Source organism: Lolium rigidum, chromosome 7 (assembly GCF_022539505.1).
Source record: "Lolium rigidum isolate FL_2022 chromosome 7, APGP_CSIRO_Lrig_0.1, whole genome shotgun sequence".
Classification (NCBI taxonomy): Eukaryota; Viridiplantae; Streptophyta; class Magnoliopsida; order Poales; family Poaceae; genus Lolium; species Lolium rigidum.
Window position 1 is genome coordinate 72,665,246 of NC_061514.1, and position 20,253 is coordinate 72,685,498.

General features: G+C 46.8%; 2 protein-coding genes across 2 annotated transcripts; both read right to left on the bottom strand.

The window, feature by feature from the left end:
- Window positions 1-1,678: 1,678 nt before the first annotated feature.
- On the bottom strand, window positions 1,679-3,141 carry LOC124677493 (homeobox-leucine zipper protein HOX22-like). The gene is made up of 2 exons (XM_047213478.1): window positions 2,613-3,141; window positions 1,679-2,501 (listed from the first exon to the last, which is right to left on the bottom strand). Exons 1-2 carry the CDS (start codon window positions 3,030-3,032, stop codon window positions 2,151-2,153), a joined length of 771 nt encoding a protein of 256 aa, XP_047069434.1. The 5' UTR covers window positions 3,033-3,141; the 3' UTR covers window positions 1,679-2,150.
- Window positions 3,142-9,515: 6,374 nt separating this feature from the next.
- LOC124669900 (sphingoid long-chain bases kinase 1-like) lies at window positions 9,516-19,201 on the bottom strand. The gene is made up of 9 exons (XM_047206437.1): window positions 18,796-19,201; window positions 18,084-18,620; window positions 17,643-17,990; window positions 14,325-14,418; window positions 14,185-14,222; window positions 13,962-14,108; window positions 13,725-13,824; window positions 10,545-11,476; window positions 9,516-9,879 (listed from the first exon to the last, which is right to left on the bottom strand). Exons 2-9 carry the CDS (start codon window positions 18,495-18,497, stop codon window positions 9,730-9,732), a joined length of 2,223 nt encoding a protein of 740 aa, XP_047062393.1. The 5' UTR covers window positions 18,498-18,620; window positions 18,796-19,201; the 3' UTR covers window positions 9,516-9,729.
- Window positions 19,202-20,253: the final 1,052 nt, after the last annotated feature.

Below are 20,253 nucleotides of genomic sequence, written 5' to 3' on the forward strand. Positions count from 1 at the left end.
CTGCGGAGGAGATGGCGGTGATGATGGTGGAGATGATGATGATGGTGATGGAGATGATGTCCAGCTCGATGACGGTGACGATGGCGTCGATTTCCCCCTCCCGGAGGGAATTTCCCCGGCGGATTCCTGCCCGCCGGAGAGCTCTTTTCTCTCTGGTGTTCTCCGCCTCGCAGAGGCGGCTGTAACTCTCCGCGAGGTACCCCTTGTGGCTTAGGTCTTCGGGACGAAGGGTTTGGCGAAGAAAAGGAGGCGAAAGGGGTCGTGGGCCCTCCACACCACATGGCGGCGCGGCCAGGGCCTGGGCCGCGCCGACCTAGGGTGTGGGCCCACCCTGGCTCCTCCCGGCTCCTCCTTCGGCTTCCTTCGTCATCTTGAAAAATAGGATTTTTGGTATAATTTCCTTCCACGAGTTGATCTTCCGAAATATTGCGTTCGACGGTGCTTTTTCCAGCGAGAATCCCGGCTCCGGTGTTCGATCCTCCAATAATGATGAAACATGCAAAATAGATGAAATAACATAAGTATTGTGTCCCAATATGAAATATATCAATGAATAACAGCAAATTATGATATAAAATAGTGATGCAAATTGGACGTATCAATTCTCTCGAACAAAGTCCTACGCATTCGGTACCGTCTACGGAAGAGGCGGGGAGGATAGGTCGGTACCTCGGCAAAATAATCTTGCATCAGCTGTTCGTGGCCGAGCGCGCGGTTCCGCGGAATGCACATACGCCCCATCACGGATCCTTTCCGCTGATCCGAAGCTTGGCGCGGTCCTCCATGTGCTTCACGCCGAGCAGGAGCGAGCATCATCTCCGTCTCGTCGTCGTTGAGCAACTCGTCGATGTCCGAATCGTCGGAATCCGACGAGGACCAATCGGTCGACGTCGCGTCCAAATCCGCCATGTGCACATCCTCCGAAGCCATCTACCACGGTGTACCATACATCAGCCCCAAACAAGACCATTTTACCGGCGACAACGAAGAAGAACGCGGCGGAATACTCACCGGCGAAAACAGCGGAGAAGACCGCGGCGGGAGGGCGGCGGCGCGCGCGGAGGGACGCGGATCTTCGGCGGGGGTGCGGTGGAGGTGCGGGGGGCGTCGACGCAGCTCGGCGCGGCTCGGCGGACGGCGGAGGGGCGCGGATATGACGGATTCCGGCGGCGGCGCGCGGGTGGCTGTGGCGGCGAGGGGGGAAAACGGGTGGGGGGAACTGAAATGTCCGCGCGCGGTTTCGGAAATGGGATATTGGTTTGGCCCTCTATCCCCGCTCCCACCCCGCACAAGTAGGGGGCGAAGACCCGCCCCGTAATCGAAAACTGAAAAAATCGGTGCGGGGGCCGTTTTTACGGGGCGTGCTAGACGGCCGGGTAGAGCCGAAACCCGTATATCCACGGTTATTATACGGGTTTGCCCCTTTTAAGGGGTCTGTTAGACATGCTCTAAGATAGTTAGAACTGCGGTGGCCCATGTTGTACCCTACAAGGATTAGTGTGTGGGTTGTGGCTGTTTATTACCACATCTTAAAAGTTGATCCTCCCATAAAACTGTAACCATGGCCCTAAGTCCTAGCATGATAGTTTATTACCACATCCATTCCTAAATATAAAATGTTTTGGGTGATTAAATTGAACTTCTAAAACGTTTTTGTTAAACAAATGGTACTACACCATTTATCAACCTTAAATCCAACTTTAAATTCAGAGCGCCCGAGAACAAACAGAATAGCTGATGCAAACTCTATACCAATTATCTCTAACTGAAACCATTTTTAGCAGCATGTTTTTGAATTCAAATGATATGCTGCTTAAACGTCTTGAATTTGTAGCAGCATCCAAATCAACAATCCCATCGACGTATCATCCAAACTTAATCCATAGCGAGAACAGACATAACAGCTGAAACAAACTCTATAGCAATGATCTCTAACTGAAACCATTTGTAGCAACACCAATCCCATCACATTGGCTAGCTGCCTCCGAGGTTTCATCATTTCAATCCCTTCTCCTATCTTACACGGACCCACCTGTCATTCCCGCTACCCATTCGCCTCAACCCAAAGAGAATGCGAGATTAAGCACAAGCATGCACGTAGATACGTCACCTATAAACACAAGCCTACGTGTACAACTAGGTGGACCGTTTCAGGCCACCGCATTCCACTCGAGAGGCGGCCACGGCCACGGCTCCCACAGCTCCGGCGTGGCGCAGAAGGAGTCGGCCGGGAAGCCTCCTGCCGCCCCGTCGTCGTAGTGGAGGTGGTCGCCGCAGTCGGACTCCACCGAGAGCGAGACGTCGGCCGGCGTGGCGCACGCCGTCCCGCCGAGCACGCAGCTCTCGAGGGGCTCGACGTCGAGGTCGACGCACCGGGCGACGACGTTCCTCTTGTCGTCGTCCAGCTCGTCGTTGTTGCAGCTGCTGCTGCTGGCGGTGGCGGCCGTCGCGCCGCCGCCGCCGCCGGCCCGCTCCCTCAGCCGCTCGCTTAGCTCGTGCACCTGCATATTGAATTTTCCTTAATTAGCCCATGGATGAAGTATTGGGAAGGAAAAAAAAAACAAGGACAGTATGCTTGGCGTGGCGCCTGTGAATCAACCAACGATGGTTACCTGTGCGGTGAGGGCGAGCTTGTCTTGCTTGAGGCAGTCGACGCGGGAGTGGAGGGCGTCGTACTTGGCGCGGAGGGCGGCGAAGTCGTGCTCGAGCTGCTTGGTGCGCCACCGCGCGCGCTTGTTCTGGAACCAGATGGCGACCTGGCGCGGCTGCAGGCCCAGCTCCCGCGCCAGCTCCGCCTTCTCCCGGGGCTCCAGCTTGGCCTGGCGCGCGTGGAAGGTGGACTCCAGCGACCGTATCTGCTCCTCCGTGAACCGCCGCTTCCGCTCCGCCCTCGCACCGCCCCTCCCCGCCGAGAACTGCTGCTCGTCGACGTCGTCGTCGTCCATCACCGGCACGCACATCTGCCGCTGCACGGGCAACGGCGGCGGCATCATGAACTGGTGATGCTGGTGATGGTAGTCAGCTCGATCCATATTCGATCCAGTGGGCCACTGCTCCGACGGGTCGCTCGATGCTTCTTCTTCTTCCTCTCTTGGCTCCCGGCCCCTTTTATACCGGGGAACGGCGTTACGTGTCCGGCGATTCTGGCTTCTGGGACTCGAGCATGTGTGGTCTTTGGGATCGGGGATAAAGAAGAAGGAACCGGCCGGGCCCACTTAGCGTGACACCGTGAAAAGCCGCTTTCGCTCCACGGACAAGCGTCGGCCATCCATCGGCGCCAAGAGCTGTGCCCACCACGGCTCCCGATGTCTATCCGGCCGCCTCGAGATGAGCACACGAAACGTGGCCGGGATGAAGAACACGAGTGCAAGGTTTGCTTCTCCTGTTCAAGTCTTCCGGCACACGAATTGGCTACGCGACCGAGTTGTTTTCCCATGTTCATTTCTATCTCTGTCCGGCGTCCAGCTCTTGCAATTGGATACGAGTCGAAGAAAAGATCAGCAGCACTGCTACAAAGGTATTGTACAATATCATTCACGCATGTGCCAGCTCTTGCAATTTAAGTAGTATAGACAAAATGTTTCTGGACCCGGGAGCATATACACCATTTATTTGAAATACATTTTGAACATATTTAAAAATACTAAAAACATCAAAATGGTTCGTATATCTCTTGACGTGTTTACATGCTCATAGCGTTGTTTCAGCAAAAACCGACATGTTTTCTACCGTCCTTTTTACGCAGGGCACAAAGAATATCAGTTTTATGTGAAACTTCACGTGCGCATATAGAACACGTCCCTCTCTACGCGAAAAAATACTAATTTTTGTAACTTTTTAAGTATAGTTTTATTACATCCAAATATATGACATAGTTCACATGCAATGTAGTGCATGAAAATAAAGAACATAGTTCATAATTAAACATATAAAAATAAGATGGGATGATTACTCATCATTCTCCTCATGGACTACCAATGCCCACTGACACTCGACAAATTTCTGCTTGAAGGCGTTCGTGAATGTGGTTATCAAGGAGCTCAACATGCATATAGAGGAACTCCTCAAACGTTCATGCCCCATGTTGCGGCTCAACCAAGTCGTCCTAAAATTGTCAACCTTGATCAATGAAGATTGTCATCATGTTCTTGCTCAACCGTCATGTTGTGCATGATCACACAATATGTCATCACCTCCCACATGGTGTAAATGTTTCATGTTCTAGTAGGGTGACGAACCATAGCCCACCGAACTTTGAGCACACCAAATGCCCATTCCACATCTTTCCTGCATAACTCTTGTTGTTTAGCAAACCTCTTCTTTTTCTCTGTTTGAAGATCACGAATCGTCTTCACTAGTGCTGCCCAGTTTGGATAGATGCCATTAGCTAGTTAATATGGCTTATCATATGCATTGTCATTGATCTCAAAGTGAACAACTCAAGCATTGATTTCAACAAGCCTGGAGAATACCCGAGAGCCGTGAAACACGTTGATGTCATTGTCGAAATCATTCATGCCAAAAAAGAGAGTACCAATTCCACAGATCATGTGATGCAGATGCCTCAAGGATGCCAGTGCATCCTTCTACATGCCCCTATACTTTATGTGCCATGTAAATGGACGGTTCTTCCACTTCCATCTCATGCAATATATACCGCCGATCACCCCAGGAAACACCCTTGCCTTGTTGACCGACAATAGCCAGGTAGTGTCGTAAGCATTTGGCTTTCTCAAGTTAACCTCGCCGAACATGGCAATCACGGCTCGACAGAACTTGTAGAGGCAAGTGGTCTCGCTCATTCGCAAGTACCCATCGATGAGATCACTTGGCACTCCATATGAAAGCATACGAATAGCCGCGGAGCACTTCTAGTAAGAGGTGAAGCCTAGCTTACGAGTGGCATCGGGCTTGCATCTGAAGTAGTAGTCATGGACAAGTCCCTCAACATCCGAAAGCAGCGTCGGAATAGGGTCTCCGTGAAGACTGGCTTCATGGGGTGGAAGTAGTCCCGATGAGCCGATATTGACAAGTCTCTCGAGTGCACGCCGCATTGCCCCATGCGAGGCCTCGTCGAGCCCCTGCACAACGGCTTCTGCCTCTTAGTGTGGACATGGATGAGAGATGACGCGTCAATTATGAACTCCAAAGAATCGTCCAACTCTTCGCCCGGCTAGCTATTCATAAAGTTGTTGAAGAACAACTCAATCGATTTGCTGAGGCCCATCTGCGCCAACAAGGACGGATCAATGACTAGTCTACTTGGCGCAAATGGTCGAAAATGGTCCAGGTTTTGTGCCTCAAAATCGGCCTCGCAATTGGACGAACATGTCATGGGCGTCGATTCTGGTTGGCGGGTCCGAGCATACGAGATGTGAACAGGGTCCTCGAATGATGCCGGCAAGTGCACTCTAGGATGCTGGCACCAAACACGGCCTCCGGCGAGATGCGGCCCGAGCAGACGGTGCCGACAATCGTGAGGAGGAAGGGGACATGACGCCGTTCTAGGGTTGAAAGGGGAGGTGGGATTTGGTGGCTACATCATTCGGTGTCCCTGGCAGGTGGGGCCCTAGGTTAGTTGAGGGGACACACTCGGATACAAGCAGGCTTGTGTCCACACCGAGGCATTGCCTTCCCAAATTTTTGCCAAGAATGTGTCGGCGCGGACCGGTCGGCCACTTTGCATCAGGACATTGCGCTAGGGTTTATCCATTTCCTGTCTGTGCGGACCGGAATGGACAAGCTTTGTCAATTTGGTTCTCATGTTCAGGAAAAACACGAGTACAAGGTTATTTGCTTCTCATGTTCAGGACTTCATTCCTTCCAGCACACGAATGGTAGCGCGACCTGAGTTCTTTTCCTCTATTCATTTCTTTCACTGTCGAGTGTCCAGCTCTTGCATTTGCATCTACAAGTCCACCGATCATCAGAAGAAAAGATCAGCAGTACTGCTGGTACAAAGTATTGTAGTACTGTAAGTCTGTATCCCTCAGAAAAAGGACTTGTATATCCCCACAAAGAAAAAGTATTGTACTGTATCATTCGTGCATGGACCAGCTGGTGGTCTACGGGCCAATGGGCGGCAGAAAGGTGTGCTCCTGGGTGTTCCGTTTTCATGGGGATCGATCGAGACGGCCGGAGACGGGCGCAACCGGAACAACCTAGCTATAGCCTATAGGCAGCAGCTAGGACCAATGGACGCCCGTGTCTTGTGGGGGGCAGCTCCGTCGCAAGCGTCGCCGTCAATGGCGCCAGGTGTGCCGCGTGCGGGGTCCGGCTTCCGCCGGAAGGGCCGTCGTCGAGGTGGCGAGCCGCGTTTGTCACGTTGCGTGGCCGGGTCACGCGCGGGTACGTTCGCTACCGCCGCGGTGGCGGCCGAGTCTTGTCGCCGGTTGTCGCCTTGCGCGCGCGTTTTACTTTCTATACTTGTTTACCAGCGACAATGGTAATTTAGGGTAGAGATACGAGGTGACCGCGATAAGCACCTTTCGATCCGCCGGGGATAGTGCGGCGAGCAGGAGCTTATCTCGACGGATTTTAGCTCCACCCGGTGTCAGGTGATTTGATCTTCCCAGTTGACCTCCCGACGTGTTAGAGCAGATCAGGTAAGTTCAAAGTGGTGAGCAGATGCGGTTAAATTGCCTTTCCGTAACGTCGTTTGAGGTGTAGTGGTGGAGTTCTTCAAGCGGCGATAATGGCGGCCGGCCGGGGTCACTTCCGATTGGGCGTCAGTACGTACGAGGCCAACTTGAGATAAGCCCACCAAGACGAGGCCACTACGGTCACGGGTCACGGGTCACGGCGCGCGTGAGATTAACCATTCAGACAGTGTGCTACTCTACTTCGTTTCAGGGCACGCTGCCGTGCGCACGCGATCGTGCCCGCCCGTCCGTGGCGTCCAAGCGCCGCCGGTAGCTGTCCGTGGTGACCACCGGCGATTAATCGCGAGCGTGGCGGTAAGAGGGAGAGGTGTGCAAGGCACCAACAGTTATTACGCGGAGGCTTTGCCGGCCGGGACCAGGAGGAGGAGGGTGGCGCGAGCGCGGCGGCGGGGCCACCGGGGACGTCGACGGCTGGCCGGGCAGAGCCGGCCACGCGGCGGCGCTCCAGTGGCACGGCGAGGAGGCGGCACACGTGGCGGCGCGCGAGTGGAGAGGGGGGGCTAGACCAGAGGCGGGTCAGCGTCGCGCGGTAGTCGTGGCTGGTGCGCGCGTCGGCGTCGACTGTGGAGGGATCAAAAGCTTCCGTGGCGGTGGCCGCGTGGCCACAACTTTGTTTTCGACGCTGCGTCCTCCTCAGTCAGACCTCAGTTCGTGGCTTTTCAGGGCGCCATCTGGTCTACGATTTCAATTCCGCTGGTCCTGGGAGAAATCATATGCATGGTACTGTGCATTGCACCTCACGCTCCTGTTTTTTCTGTTTTGTTTCGCTAATTCTCATCCGACCTAAAAAGAAAACATATCTTAGAGCATCTTCAGTGGCCTGACCTCCAGTGGCCCGATGTAAATAGATTGATCTTATTTGTTTTAGTATGTACATATATGAGGATTCGAAAAGCCACGCCAGCGACCCGACACAACCAATGTGTGCGAATCGAGCCATCACCAGATCAAACTTGGGTTTGAAATGCGTCAACTTGTACATGCCTTCAAGTGGCCATGTGCCCTCCCGCTTTCGCATCGGGCCCACCTAGCAGCGTCTCCACGTCCCCTCTGCCTTCTGTGTCACCATCAATGGCCCGCTTCACCTTTAGTGTGTGTGCAGTACTAGCGGGCGGCGTTGGTCTTATGTGCCACAATCAATGGTTCGCTTCACCTTCAACGCGCGTACCAGAACGGCAATACCGGTGGGCTTCACCTTCAACGGGTGTACCAGCACCTGTGGGCGGCGTTGGTCTTATGCGCCGCCATCAATGCAACACATGAGCTTGGAGTCCATCGTCGGCATTGATGGCGGTCGCGTCCCCATCCTTTTAAGGCCAGCGGCCGCGCCTGCCAGGTCACACAGACTCTCTTGTCGTTGCTAGAAACAACCCTTCTCGTCCCCAGACCACTGGCAAGCCGGACCGCCGACAATGGGCAAGTCCTGGACGTGGAAGAATCAGAAGAACGACGATGAGGCCGAGTTGTCATGGGACAAGCCGAAGCCGCAGGGCAACCGTGTCTATGTCAATGTTGCGTAGGCGCTCTACCGTACCAGGACTACAACATGATGTGGCACATTCACCTCCTTGATGATTGGCTCCTCGATGTGCAGAGGGTGTCGCGTGAAGGGCGGGCGCAGCACAACGAGATCAGACATCGTCAAGAGCTCATGCCACCGGATCTACAGGAAGACCCCGTCTACCCTCTCAACTCCTTGATGTGGGACGCGTATGAGCATATGAAGTGCACCCTCCCAAACGGACAAGGGGAGGACACGTCCAAATGCATGTATGTGACCTGGTCCAAACGTACTGAATTGGGCACATTTTTTTTTTGAAATGGGTTGAGCCGCAGGAGATCCCCTTAGTTCTCAGTGGCTCATAAACCATAGGATTGCGCCATAATGTATGCTATCCATGATTTGGAACATAGGTTGCAATTGTGGTGTTTCAATTGCACGTTAATTTACAATTGAGATTTAACTAGATAACATCACCTAATTGAGAATTAACTAACACACTATTTTTTTTAGGAACGTGTACCTGTTGATATTGGTCAGGGTTCTCATTTTAGTTTATCTCTTCCGGTTCGTGTTTTTTTTCGATCCTGAAAAACCACATGGCAAAACAAACTACACTTAGCTTGCCCTAACTACATCGCTATACTGGCACTTTTTTTTTTTCCTTAGCTGGCAAGTTAGTCAAACCAACCGCCAACCGGAGAAGGAACGCACCTTTGCTAAGTAAGTAGTTAGGCTAAGTTATTCTGCAAAGCGATACCACTTTGCGTCGAGCTAAATCGCACTGATCAACTGAATTTTATAAATTATATTATCAAAAGTATAGTTGATTTGTAGGTCCTACCAGATTGCTTGTGCTATCCCCCTCTTATTCCATTTTTAAGTCTGACCTCGGACTAATGGTGCACCCTCTCCAATCAGGGAGCCGTTGCGTATCAGAGAAACATATCCTACCCACGAGTTTGCTGTCAGGCCTCTAAAAAACCATCACAGTTTTACACGTAAGTTGGATGATTTTTCTTTGGCTTGTGTTTTTGGTTTCCCATCAATTCATCAGTACAGCTACACTAATCGAAATCTAAGCCGCCAGTAAAAAGCTTTAATTAGACATTAAGGATGGTATGCCTGGACACAAATCTGAGCCTTCACTGTCAAAAAAAATCTGAGCCTAGTATGATTTGGAAACTCCGAACCTATTACTGCAGGTTTTCTAGAGTAGTTCTCCGAACAATAGGGAAATTTATGTAACTGGGTTGAATCCAGCAGCAATTCCCAAGCTGTGGTCAACCAAAACCTCTACCGTGGAAGAGGAAACTGCAGGTTTAGCAAATAGCAGAAACAACACACCAAAATAATCAAGACATCCCTCTATAATCACTCAAATATACAGCAACATCACAACATTTGTCTATCCGGTCCCAACACTCAAGGAACGTCCGTTCTGTGCACACGCCCTCCTCATTAGCAAGTAAACGATATATAGACAACTCAAAATCAATTGTTACAAGTGACAAACAGATCATACAGCGCCTCAAAGACACGTGAAGTCCAGCAGATTTACAGTGCTTAGATAGGTTGTTTACATTGCCGGCCAATAAGTCTGCATTGCTCCGGTAGAAGGGAGCACACTACCTGTCCCTTGACACGGCAAAGCTCGCCGTCTATTCCACAGCCATTGTGGGTGTTTGCACCAGGTTTAACCTTAACTGATTTCACCTGTCAATGTTGGATCAACAGTTAAGACCAAGTCGTTGTTCTTTACTAGACGGAAGAGAACTATTATTGTACAAAGAAGAAGTAATGTTTTTCTGCAGAAGGGAAAAATGGACCCCAGTTTGCATCGGTGACTAGTATCTTAATTTTTTTTAGGAGATTTCTCTGAATGCATAAATACTATAGAAATGACAATATATATGTATATAGTGTTGTATGAACTATTAACTGAACTTCAGCTACCAAGGACAAAGATCTCAAATAAAAACATGAAAATAGGTGATAAACATGCATATTGAGATATTTGTAACTTACAAGCAAACTTTTATAAACCAAGAATAAAAAAGATGAAACCAAGATGAAACAGAAATCACTAAATCAGAATGGTTTAATATAGACACATCAAACAAGTGCACATATGATAGTATCTTCTCCAAGAAAAGGAGGTCATATTAATATTAGAAAGAAATGCATTTTCATAGTTCAGTTGAACATGCACAAGCTGATGCAAATGATCTAGTATCTGCCATTAATGTACGACCATGTTTTTCAGAACTCAAAGAAGCATATTACTACAAATGAAGTACAGTCATATGAAAGCTCTATGAAAAGCACAAACGGGACAGGCATAAAGAAAATTTTGAGCAAAGACAGAAGTTGCATGATACCTTTACATATTCCACATAGGGTAAAGAAACATGACGACCAAATTGTAGTAGTATGAAAAATCTCAACAGCTTCCATCTCCCCCTTCCGCCAACTAGGAGTAAGTCCAAACTGTTGTCATCATGGCTCGCTTTTGGCGCAACAATCTGTGAACTTTGAACCGTTTTGCACGAGTGGTTACATACTAGGACACCAAGAAAGTGCCCCTTCCTGACAACCCATTTCTCATCCAAATTTGGCACAAGTTCCTTTGATGCCGCAAATTCTATATCTTCTGGTGGTCCTGGAAGTTCGATAGGGTGGTCAGGCTCCCAAGTTGGCTCGGTGTCCCATCTTGGCCCAGTATCCCACTTCGGTTCATTATCCCAAATAGGTCCTGGATCTGAGATTGTCGAGGAAATGTCCTCTTTGTCATGCATTGATTGGGCTGCCCAAGATAACCGTGTATCATTAGCCGCCGTGGCACCAACTGAATTTCTGTCGGTCCTTGTTTTGGCCCTCGTTCTTGGCCAGTATGAGCCATGATGAGGTTGAGGGCGCAGGACTTCTTCCGGTTCAGAAACAATGTTGCTTCTGCCCAGAGACAACCGTTTTGCTCTTGGATCAAGAGCACGGACATACTCTGATGGTTCACTGCTTGCCGCTGTACCCCCTGATGTATCGAAGTCCCCTAGTGACATCCGACTTGGAGTCATGATAGAGTCAATACTTGAAAAACTGGAAGCTCGCGTAATTCCTTCTCTTTTTGATCGGCTGCGCATTACATCTGATTTGTCTTGTTTTGTACCATTTCCATGCCCAGGCATCTCTTCTGACATAGGAAGATATTCTAACTCATAGAAATAACTTGGTAGACACAAAAATTTGAGTACTCCAGCCACAAAATATCGAAGAGGCCCAAATTTCTTCTGGTATTTCTCGGAAAGTTCCAGGACTGCAGCAAAGTTATAATAGTTTTTCAGCTTATTAACTTTTTCAGTGCTACACCACAGTAGTAAACTTACAGTCATTAAGAACCATACCCAGATCTTGAAACACATTAAGAATATACTTATGAGGAACAAAGCTACACCATTAGCTGAGAAAAGTTAAGATCTAATACAGAAGTACAGAAAGAAACAGCTTAACACATACTGTATGTTACTACTTTGCATGCAGTTAATACCACTAGACTGTTAACTCAAGTGTGGTCATGTTGGACATGCATTGGGATTAACTACTTAGTATGAATAAGGATCATTAACCAAGGGACCTATTCTGAGCTATTTTTTAACAATTATCATATCCTGAAGATGGGCGTTTATTGGCTACATATATCATTGCCTAATGCTCCTGATGAAGTTCTCCAAATTAAGAATGTGTGATAAAAAGCCCCTGCCAGAAATACTGATGTAAAGATGTTCAAAATTTTCTGACATATTTCCATATGAGCCTATTTGGGGCCTCATTAGATACTCCCTCTGATCGTAAAATAGACAATGGTGTAGACATTGTCACAGCCTACAGTATGCATCTTTGACCATTAGGACGCAGCGCTTCCACCCACTCTTACGTGTCTCGGGCTTATCTTCACCGTTCCCAGAGTGTTTAGATCCATGCTATCAATTTGCCAAAGAAAAACCTGTACAAGTTCATCTTCACACTACTATGGGCACCGAAGTGGACTTGTTCATCTCCTGTATTCTCTCTCCTCCTTATCCTCCCCTCCGTCTCCTTATCCTCGACCAAAACGCCCTCCATTCACACCGTCTCCGTTCATAGCGAGGAGGCAGGAGCCTCACGTCGTCGCCATCAATCCCGTCCTCTCAGCCACCCTCCGATCCTTGGAAAGCGCCTCGACCTCTAGCGCAGCCTGGCTGACTTCGCTGATGGCACCAGACCAGCACGTGCAGCTTCTAGGCATACGTGCACGTGCCTAGGCTACTGAATTCTAGCATGATCCAGATCCGTTCTTGATTTTTTTTTTCTTGGAGCCTCCTGATCATAGTTGCATATCCATTTGTTTCTCCTACCTTTTTCTGATTGTTTTCTTGATGAATTGGTTCTCGGTTCTGTGATACAAATTGGTGCTTTCAGGTTGAAGGGAGTTCAGATCTTCTATGATTTGTTCACTCTGTACGTTTTTGTTGTGCAATTGATCCAAAGTCTGAACCAATGAATATATCATAGACCAAAGTGTGAACCATTTGATAAAAAAAAATCACTGCAATATATTCCAGATTGTTGAGAAATTTTGGATCCTTTACTGCTGTAGTTCCTTTCATTCTCCAAAATTATACCATGCCAGTATATAGAGATTTGGTGATAATGATCGTTACACTATTGTTGAAAAAGTTGTCCAGATCGGATGTTGAATGTAAGATATTTTTTTTGATTCGGGAATCATTGTTTTGTGCACAGATTGATGAAAGAACGAGATACGGAAAAGGTGCAGTGTATGTATCTAACATAAAAGGAAAGGACCTCGCAATGTGACGCAGATTTGGTCATGGGTTTAGGATGTAAAATAACGGCACCAATCTTAAAGCAAAAAAGTGGAAATGGAAGGCTCTGACAAGGCGAGACGTCAATACATGGGTGGAATCGTTTTTTCGTGACCATTAGCTTTTGTAGGCGCATGGTAGTAGAAGGCAATTCTAATGGTACTATTTTCACCTTACCAGTCTCAGTATTTCTGTGCATATTAATATTCCCTCCGTCCGAAAAGGATGTGGCAGATTTGTCTAAATTTGAATGTATCTGTACACTAAATAGTGTAGAGTATATATACATTCAAATTAAGACTATACATTCAAATTTAGATAAAAATCTGCTACATCGTTTTCCGGATGGAGGGAGTAGTAAAATTTGGAAAAGTTTGCTGCATGCTTTCTAGTTCTAGGAATCCATTTGTTCACGACTGGAAGAAATATGTCATACAGTATTACTCTTGCCGTTTTAGACATTAACATGTTCTCCGAAAATTGCAACTTTGACAACTAATATCTATTGCAATAATGTATAGAACCCAACATAACTATATATATCATGAAATTAACTATCAAGGCAAAGTAGTCTGAGTTTCTAAAGTTTGACTTTGTTACTACCCAAAACGAGAAGTTTTAGGGAACTGGAGGAGTATACAGAAGAAACATGATTAAAATAGTCAAACAAAGTAAATACAATAGCTCATTCGAAGTTACCGTCACTAACAAAACCATAGTACGAAACAGTTGTGCCGAAGTGTATTAGCCCTGATTGGAGCCACTCAACAGCCAATATGTCTAGAGTTGTAAAGCCACCCTGTTACCAAGGGATAGTTCTCGTGAGAAAAGTTTAGAAGTGATAATCTAATTATGGATAAGGCAAAAGTATAAAATATATAATAATGCTGAGATTCTTCTCTGCATGGAAGAGAAAGTTGTGATAATTCAGCATACCTTAACAATTAATAATGACGCGGAAACAGGATCTTTAACACCCAGAACAGTCCAAATAAGTGAGTTGTCAGATCCTGCAGGGATTATTCCAACTGGAATTGATACAGCTTCAGTTCTATCACTTCTGCTGAGAAGACCGTTGAACACCTGCATAATTATAAGAGCTGAGCTAACATATAAGTTATTGTGTCGTATTATTGTGATATGAACATGATGTGCATACCTCATTCACAATTCCATCACCGCCAACACACACAATCCCTACAAAATAGAATAAAATCAAGGTATTAATAAGACCAGCTGAAATGTTTGCCACTATCTTAAGGCCTAGATAAACTATAGCTATGTGTGCAAAGTTTATACCATTAGGGAATGCGTTGAAATCAAATGTAGACGCAAGAGATTTTGCATGGCCAGCATGAGTAGTTTTAACCACTTCCATGTGGAAACCTGCAAGCTACACCAATCACAGATCACAGGGGATTAGTTGCTAGAAGGTAATCGATACAGTTTAGCATAACAGCGTGTCATATTTATTATTGGATAGTAAATCAAAATCAGTACACCAAGAATTGCTTATCTCTGTCATAAGAGGAGCTAAGAAAACTCAGCTTACGAAACAATCTTCTAAATAATCTACAGGACAAGAAGATTCGCAGTACCCAACTTAGGGTGTGTTTGGTTGGGCTTTTGCTATGGCTTTCTCAGCTTATAAGCCATAAGCCCAACCAAACAGAAAAACGAGCAAATGCGCTTATTCGGAAAGCCAACCAAAAGCACGAGTAACCAGAAAGCAGGCGAGGAGGTTCTTTTCTGGCTTTGCGGCGACTCCTTCCCTCTTTGCCCCTGAGGTTGTGCAAATTTTTACCGCCTCCTGCCATCCGGGTAAATCCAATCGACACCGGCGTCTGGTCCGGTCCTCCCGAGCACCTTCCTAGGGACGGCGAGCTGCCGCGTCGTCGCCGGCTTCCCCCACCACATCCCTCTCTGCCTCCCCTCCCTGTCTCCTTCTCTGTTCACATAAGCATCTCTCTCTGCCTCCATCTCCCTCCACGCGAGCTCAACCATGACGGGATGCTCCTGGCTGCTGGCGGGCCTCCGCCACTGCGCAACGTCCTGATGGACCACCAGCCATCTCCTCTTCGGTTTCTTCCTCGAATTCGGCTGTTGATACCTCGATCTGCCCTGGTCCAGAGCTGCTTCCTCTAGTGGCGCTCGTCAAATCTCTTCCGATTGGGATCTGCCGATCAGTTCCTGGGATCTAGACATCTACCGATCTGTTCTTCACTGGAATATAGCATCTGCTTTTTTATTTATATCTTCACAGTACGTACTATTCCTTTGTTTTGGAAATAACCAAACAACTTGATAATCTTGTTTGGGAAATAGCATCATTTTTTAGAAGTGCATATCAATCAATCAAATTAAAAGAAAAAACAATTATATTTAATAATTACTCCATCAAATAATTTACTAGATAATATGTGGATTTGATACAACATATATTATTTACACATAAACTATTTCAGATAAGATCGCTATCATTAAACAGTTCATAAACGAAACAATATGTCTGCTCTTTAAGGGTATTTTAGATATTTATCCTACAGCCACAGTTCAGACAGCTAGTTGCCAAATGGCTTTGCAGCTTTCTCACAGCACACAGCCCACAGCTGCTTTCCCACAGATACCTTCAGAAAGCTGCTTTCAGAGAAGCCACAGCTCAACCAAACACAGCCTTAGTTCATTTCAAAGTGAACTCATGTGAATTCTACAGGACTCAACAGAAACTTTCAGAGATGCTGCCAGGGAAGATCAGATTTTGGCTAGATACTTGGTTTGGTTCCTCACCCCTGGCTGTCCAGTTCTGGGATGTTTACAGCATCTGTAATGAACAAAATGCCACCATTTCACAGGTTTGGTATGGTTTTATTGTTAAGCTTACTTTCAGAAGAAATTTTAATGCTGCGTTGATTGAGCAATGGCTCGAACTTGAAACAATTTGTGCTGGCATTAACCTTTCTGATGAATGTGATTCACTCATTTGGGAACACACTGCAGATGGGCAATACGCCACCAGTTCCCTCTATAGCATCATCAGTTACAGAGGGATTGCGCCAATTTCCATACTTCGGTCTGGACTCTGGTGGTTCATCCCAGAATTCATATTTTCTTATGGTTGTTTGCCAATAACAAATTGATGACCCGAGACAACCAGAAAAAAGAAAAATGTGGAAGCCTATTAACTGCGAATTCTGCAATGAGCATGAATCTATTTCCCATTTGTTTTTCAATTGATTAGTTGCCAGGAGTGTTTGGTCCTCCATTTCTACCTTTTTTGGAATTCAGTTGGGATCAGACTATGAATCCCTAGCTAGGTTTTGGTTGGCAAACAAAAAACATTCTTTGATGAATTCCATTTGCCTGCTGTTCTTCGGAGCATCTGGAAAACCAGAAATGCTATGATTTTTGACAACCAGACTTGATATGTGTGAAACAGGTTTGGTGGCTGATCCTGCAAACAGTGAAGAAATGGTGGCTGATATTCACCGAGGACATGCTGCTGAAGATGGATCTTTTCGTGCAGCATGTCTCGGCAATTCTGCGAGCACCTGGGGTTCTCCCATGCTGTGAACCTGCTCCCAGTTACTCCGGCCATGATCTCCAGTGGAACAGCGATCAACACGTTTGGGACTCCATGCCAACCTCCTGCTGGTGCCTGAGACTGACGACCTCTCCCATCACACCTGACTGGTGCAGCACCTAGGCACAGCCCCTGCATCAGAAGGGAGCGCTGCTGCCAGCTGAAGTTACAAGGGCCAAGCTCCATCAAATCTGTGAGAGCTACAAGCTCATGCACTGATTGTTTTTGGTCCTGAGCTGATGGAAATGTGATGTGTTATTTCTGAGAGTTGGTCATCTTCCCAGATTAGGTTTTAGGTTGTCCCTGAACTTGTTTTTCCTGTCTTTTGTTTCGAACTATGTCTGGAACTCTCCTGGTTTCATTAATAAAATGGGACCGGGGCTCCCTTTGGGAGAGCCCTCTTGCTCTAAAAAACGCTAATCATCTTGCTAAAACTTTTTGCCAGTGGAATATAACACAGCTATTCAGTCCAGTTCAATAGCTGTGTTCCTTATTTTCGGCCTTTAGTATTACAGGTAGGAATTAATGACAAGCTGTAATAATCCTCCACTTCCAGTGATGATTTAGAATATGTGTGCTCCGTGATCACACTTACCCAACAAAATGTTTAAGAGTACCTAGATTATCCATATTAAATTACATCTGTAGATTTGTTGTTACCAATACTTTTTTGCTACTCCATCTGACCCCAATTACTTGTCGCAGCTCATTGATCGATTAGATGTAGGAACAGTATATCTACCACGTTAAGTAATTGGGGCCAGAGGGAGTATCATAATGTATACTAGTATTGCATAAACCTCTGAAAAGTAACGGTCAAGATGCACACCAAATACACTAAAAGGCAATAATATAAATTAAGAAATAACATAGGAGTATACTATTGTCTTATTTGTAAGGTTTCCATAAGGCTGAAAACCAAATGGTCGAAAAGAAGCTTTCATGAAGCAAGTTTATTGCCAAATGATGCATATAGTTACAATATCTAAGTGCAGTGCAAAAGGTTGAAATTTGACAGTTGAAACATCAAGAGTTACCTTAAATACAGGTTCTGCTTTGCCATGGAACACTTTGCTTGATCTACCATGCCCAGATCGGGGGTTCAATATCACAAGTATTCTCTGCGGAGTTCTAGATTTGATCGGTGGATAATCAAATAAAACCCCACCAAGGGGGGCATCTGCCTCTTGCTCTGCTGAAGGATGTGGCAGAACATTGATGTATATGTTCTGTTCAGCAAAGCATGTTACCCACAAAATGGCCTCATCTAGTGTAGAGGCTATAAACCGGAAGTCCGTCCGAACTCTATGTGTCTTTCCAAAGAAAGAGCTCTTAGCAGGATATGCATGTAAAGTGAAATGTTGGGCACCAGAATTATAAGATACCTGTGAACATACACACAGCACACAAAAATCACTGGATTGTCAAAGCTAGGCCAAAAACTAGAACAGAAGTGCTTCTTGGTCACTGAAACTTACAGAGATGACATCCTCAAGACTGAGCACAGTGGAACCCCATATCAGGGCTTTACTTGTGAGCCTCGCATCAGTTGCATCAGCTTTCCTGTTAGCTGCCAAGTGATCATCCACTCCTTTACTTTTATTTTTCCTGTCGAAAAACAGCTTCCCAGAATAGACTTCAAAACCTACAAAATTGGACATCTCATCCACCACGTCGGCCCTACGCTCGTGGCTTTTACCCTTCTTGGCATCTTTACCGTCAGCCGCCGCATGCTTCTGCCTCAAAGATCTGGATTTGCCTCTTTTCTCTGGAAATACGGTGGGGGAAGACTGCTGTCCAGCTGACTTTTGAGAACGCCGGCTGCTGGAACGGCGGCTGGATTTCTGAGATGGGTTCCTGGAAGTTGGATTCTCTAGCTCAGTTCCTTCCATCTCTTTGGTTTAAGCAGGACCCTTAAGAACATCGGAATGGGTATTGACTCTGGTACAGCTTGATAAGTGTATGGCACATCGTGGCACCAATGCCGTGGGAAATGGTTGGCGTAATTAAATAATCTGCAACAGAAGGAAAACAGAAGAAATATAACATGCATACATACGGGTGGTAATTGCACATTGCTTGTCGTCAGGGGCGGATCTAGATGGTGTGCCGGGCGCGCACCGGCACACCCAGAAGTTGTGAAGGTCGGTGGGAATCAACTAATCGGTGGATCAGAGACAGAAAACTCACCGGAGACCTGTGGACGGTGTGGAGAAAGCAGGATCTTGATATCCCGACGAGGAAGAACAGGAACGGCGGTGGCGGCGGCGGCGGCGCGCGAGAGGAGGGGTGTTCTGAGCCGGGGGGGTTTGGGATTGAGGCGTCGGCGGTGACGGTACGGTACAGCAGGGCGGCGGATGTAGGTTAGGACTCGGGATGGAAGAAAGGGAGAGAAGTTCTGGTGCTATGGACGGGATGGAGACAGCAAGACGCGATGAGGTAGGAACCGGAACGCGGTGGCGGCGGCGACGCGCGTCACCGGCTGGCTGTTGTGGAGGAGCACAGCGCCGGTGGACTATGCGGGAGATTGGGTAGGGCAGAGCATGAGAGCAGCGTGGGCGAGGAAGGGATCGGGAGGAAGAGGAAAGGTAGAGGAAGAGGAGGGTGGAGAAGAAAAGTCTAGCTGTGGATGAGTGAGGAGCTTTTTTTGATGGTTCAAATCGTTGGCTGGCAGCACGATTGCTGGTAGACGGAGGGTGGAGATTTGACTGTATTAGTCTGAAGATCACTGTAGGTATGTATCAGTATCGCAAAGCAAAATTGAAAGACTGCAGCGGTCTGTAGTTACACATCACAGATTCACAGATAGGCAAAAAGATATTCCAGAGTCAAATATGGCTTTGTTATGGGTACACCAAGGAAATACTCTTTTTATTTCAAACTAATTGACTTAACTTTACCTAGATGTCATGGGTACATGTGTACCTAGACACGTTTTGGTGCGTAGATTCATTTGTTTCGTATCTAGACAAAGCTAAGTTGATTAATTTGGAACAAATGGAGTATGTCTATTCCTTTCCTTTTTTGACCAGTCAAGTTTGTTAACTATAAATGTGCGCGGGAATTTTATGGTAAAATGAGCAAGTATACCACGAACGTGAGGACAACATCGATGATAATTAATTGTTGTTACCGGTGGATTCCTTATATGATGCTAAGGGTGGACAAAAACAATGTCACGGTTTAACCGGTTTAAACTAGTTAATTTTACTAATAGATTGAAAGTAGGGACTGAATCCATGAGAGGCACACCAACCCGTTTTCACGGTGGTCAGTTTTTGCACATCGGTATATGAGGCAGGAAATGTTGGCATGAATATCACTGTTTTTTGCACTACTTGTTGCATGCTTTATTGTAATTTGTTGCCATCATATTGTTGTTTTCACATCATGAATTACAGCCGTTTTTCTTCATTGTGACATGTTACTTAGCAAGGGCAGCAACATTAGGACTAGGATATATAGCCTCTAATTCTTTTTTTCTTCAGAATGGAGGACGGAGCTCCAGCCTTTCCATCGAATGATGTTGCCTCTAATAGGAGTTTGCCAATTTTCATAACCACATTGACGTGCTATATAGTATATAGCACCATATTATTTTGAAACATGATGGAAAAAAGATAAGAATGGAATTTTCACTCGGGCAAG

Excerpts from the sequence above, each read along its gene's own strand:
- LOC124669900 (XM_047206437.1), bottom strand. The coding sequence starts at position 18,497 with ATGGAAGGAACTGAGCTAGAGAATCCAACTTCCAGGAACCCATCTCAG. Across the intron at positions 17,991-18,083 it reads GTCTTGAGGATGTCATCTCT|GTATCTTATAATTCTGGTGC; the intron begins GTAAGTTTCAGT and ends GTATGTTCACAG. Across the intron at positions 14,109-14,184 it reads GTGATGGAATTGTGAATGAG|GTGTTCAACGGTCTTCTCAG; the intron begins GTATGCACATCA and ends ATAATTATGCAG.
- LOC124677493 (XM_047213478.1), bottom strand. The coding sequence starts at position 3,032 with ATGGATCGAGCTGACTACCATCACCAGCATCACCAGTTCATGATGCCG. Across the intron at positions 2,502-2,612 it reads AGCTCGCCCTCACCGCACAG|GTGCACGAGCTAAGCGAGCG; the intron begins GTAACCATCGTT and ends TTCAATATGCAG.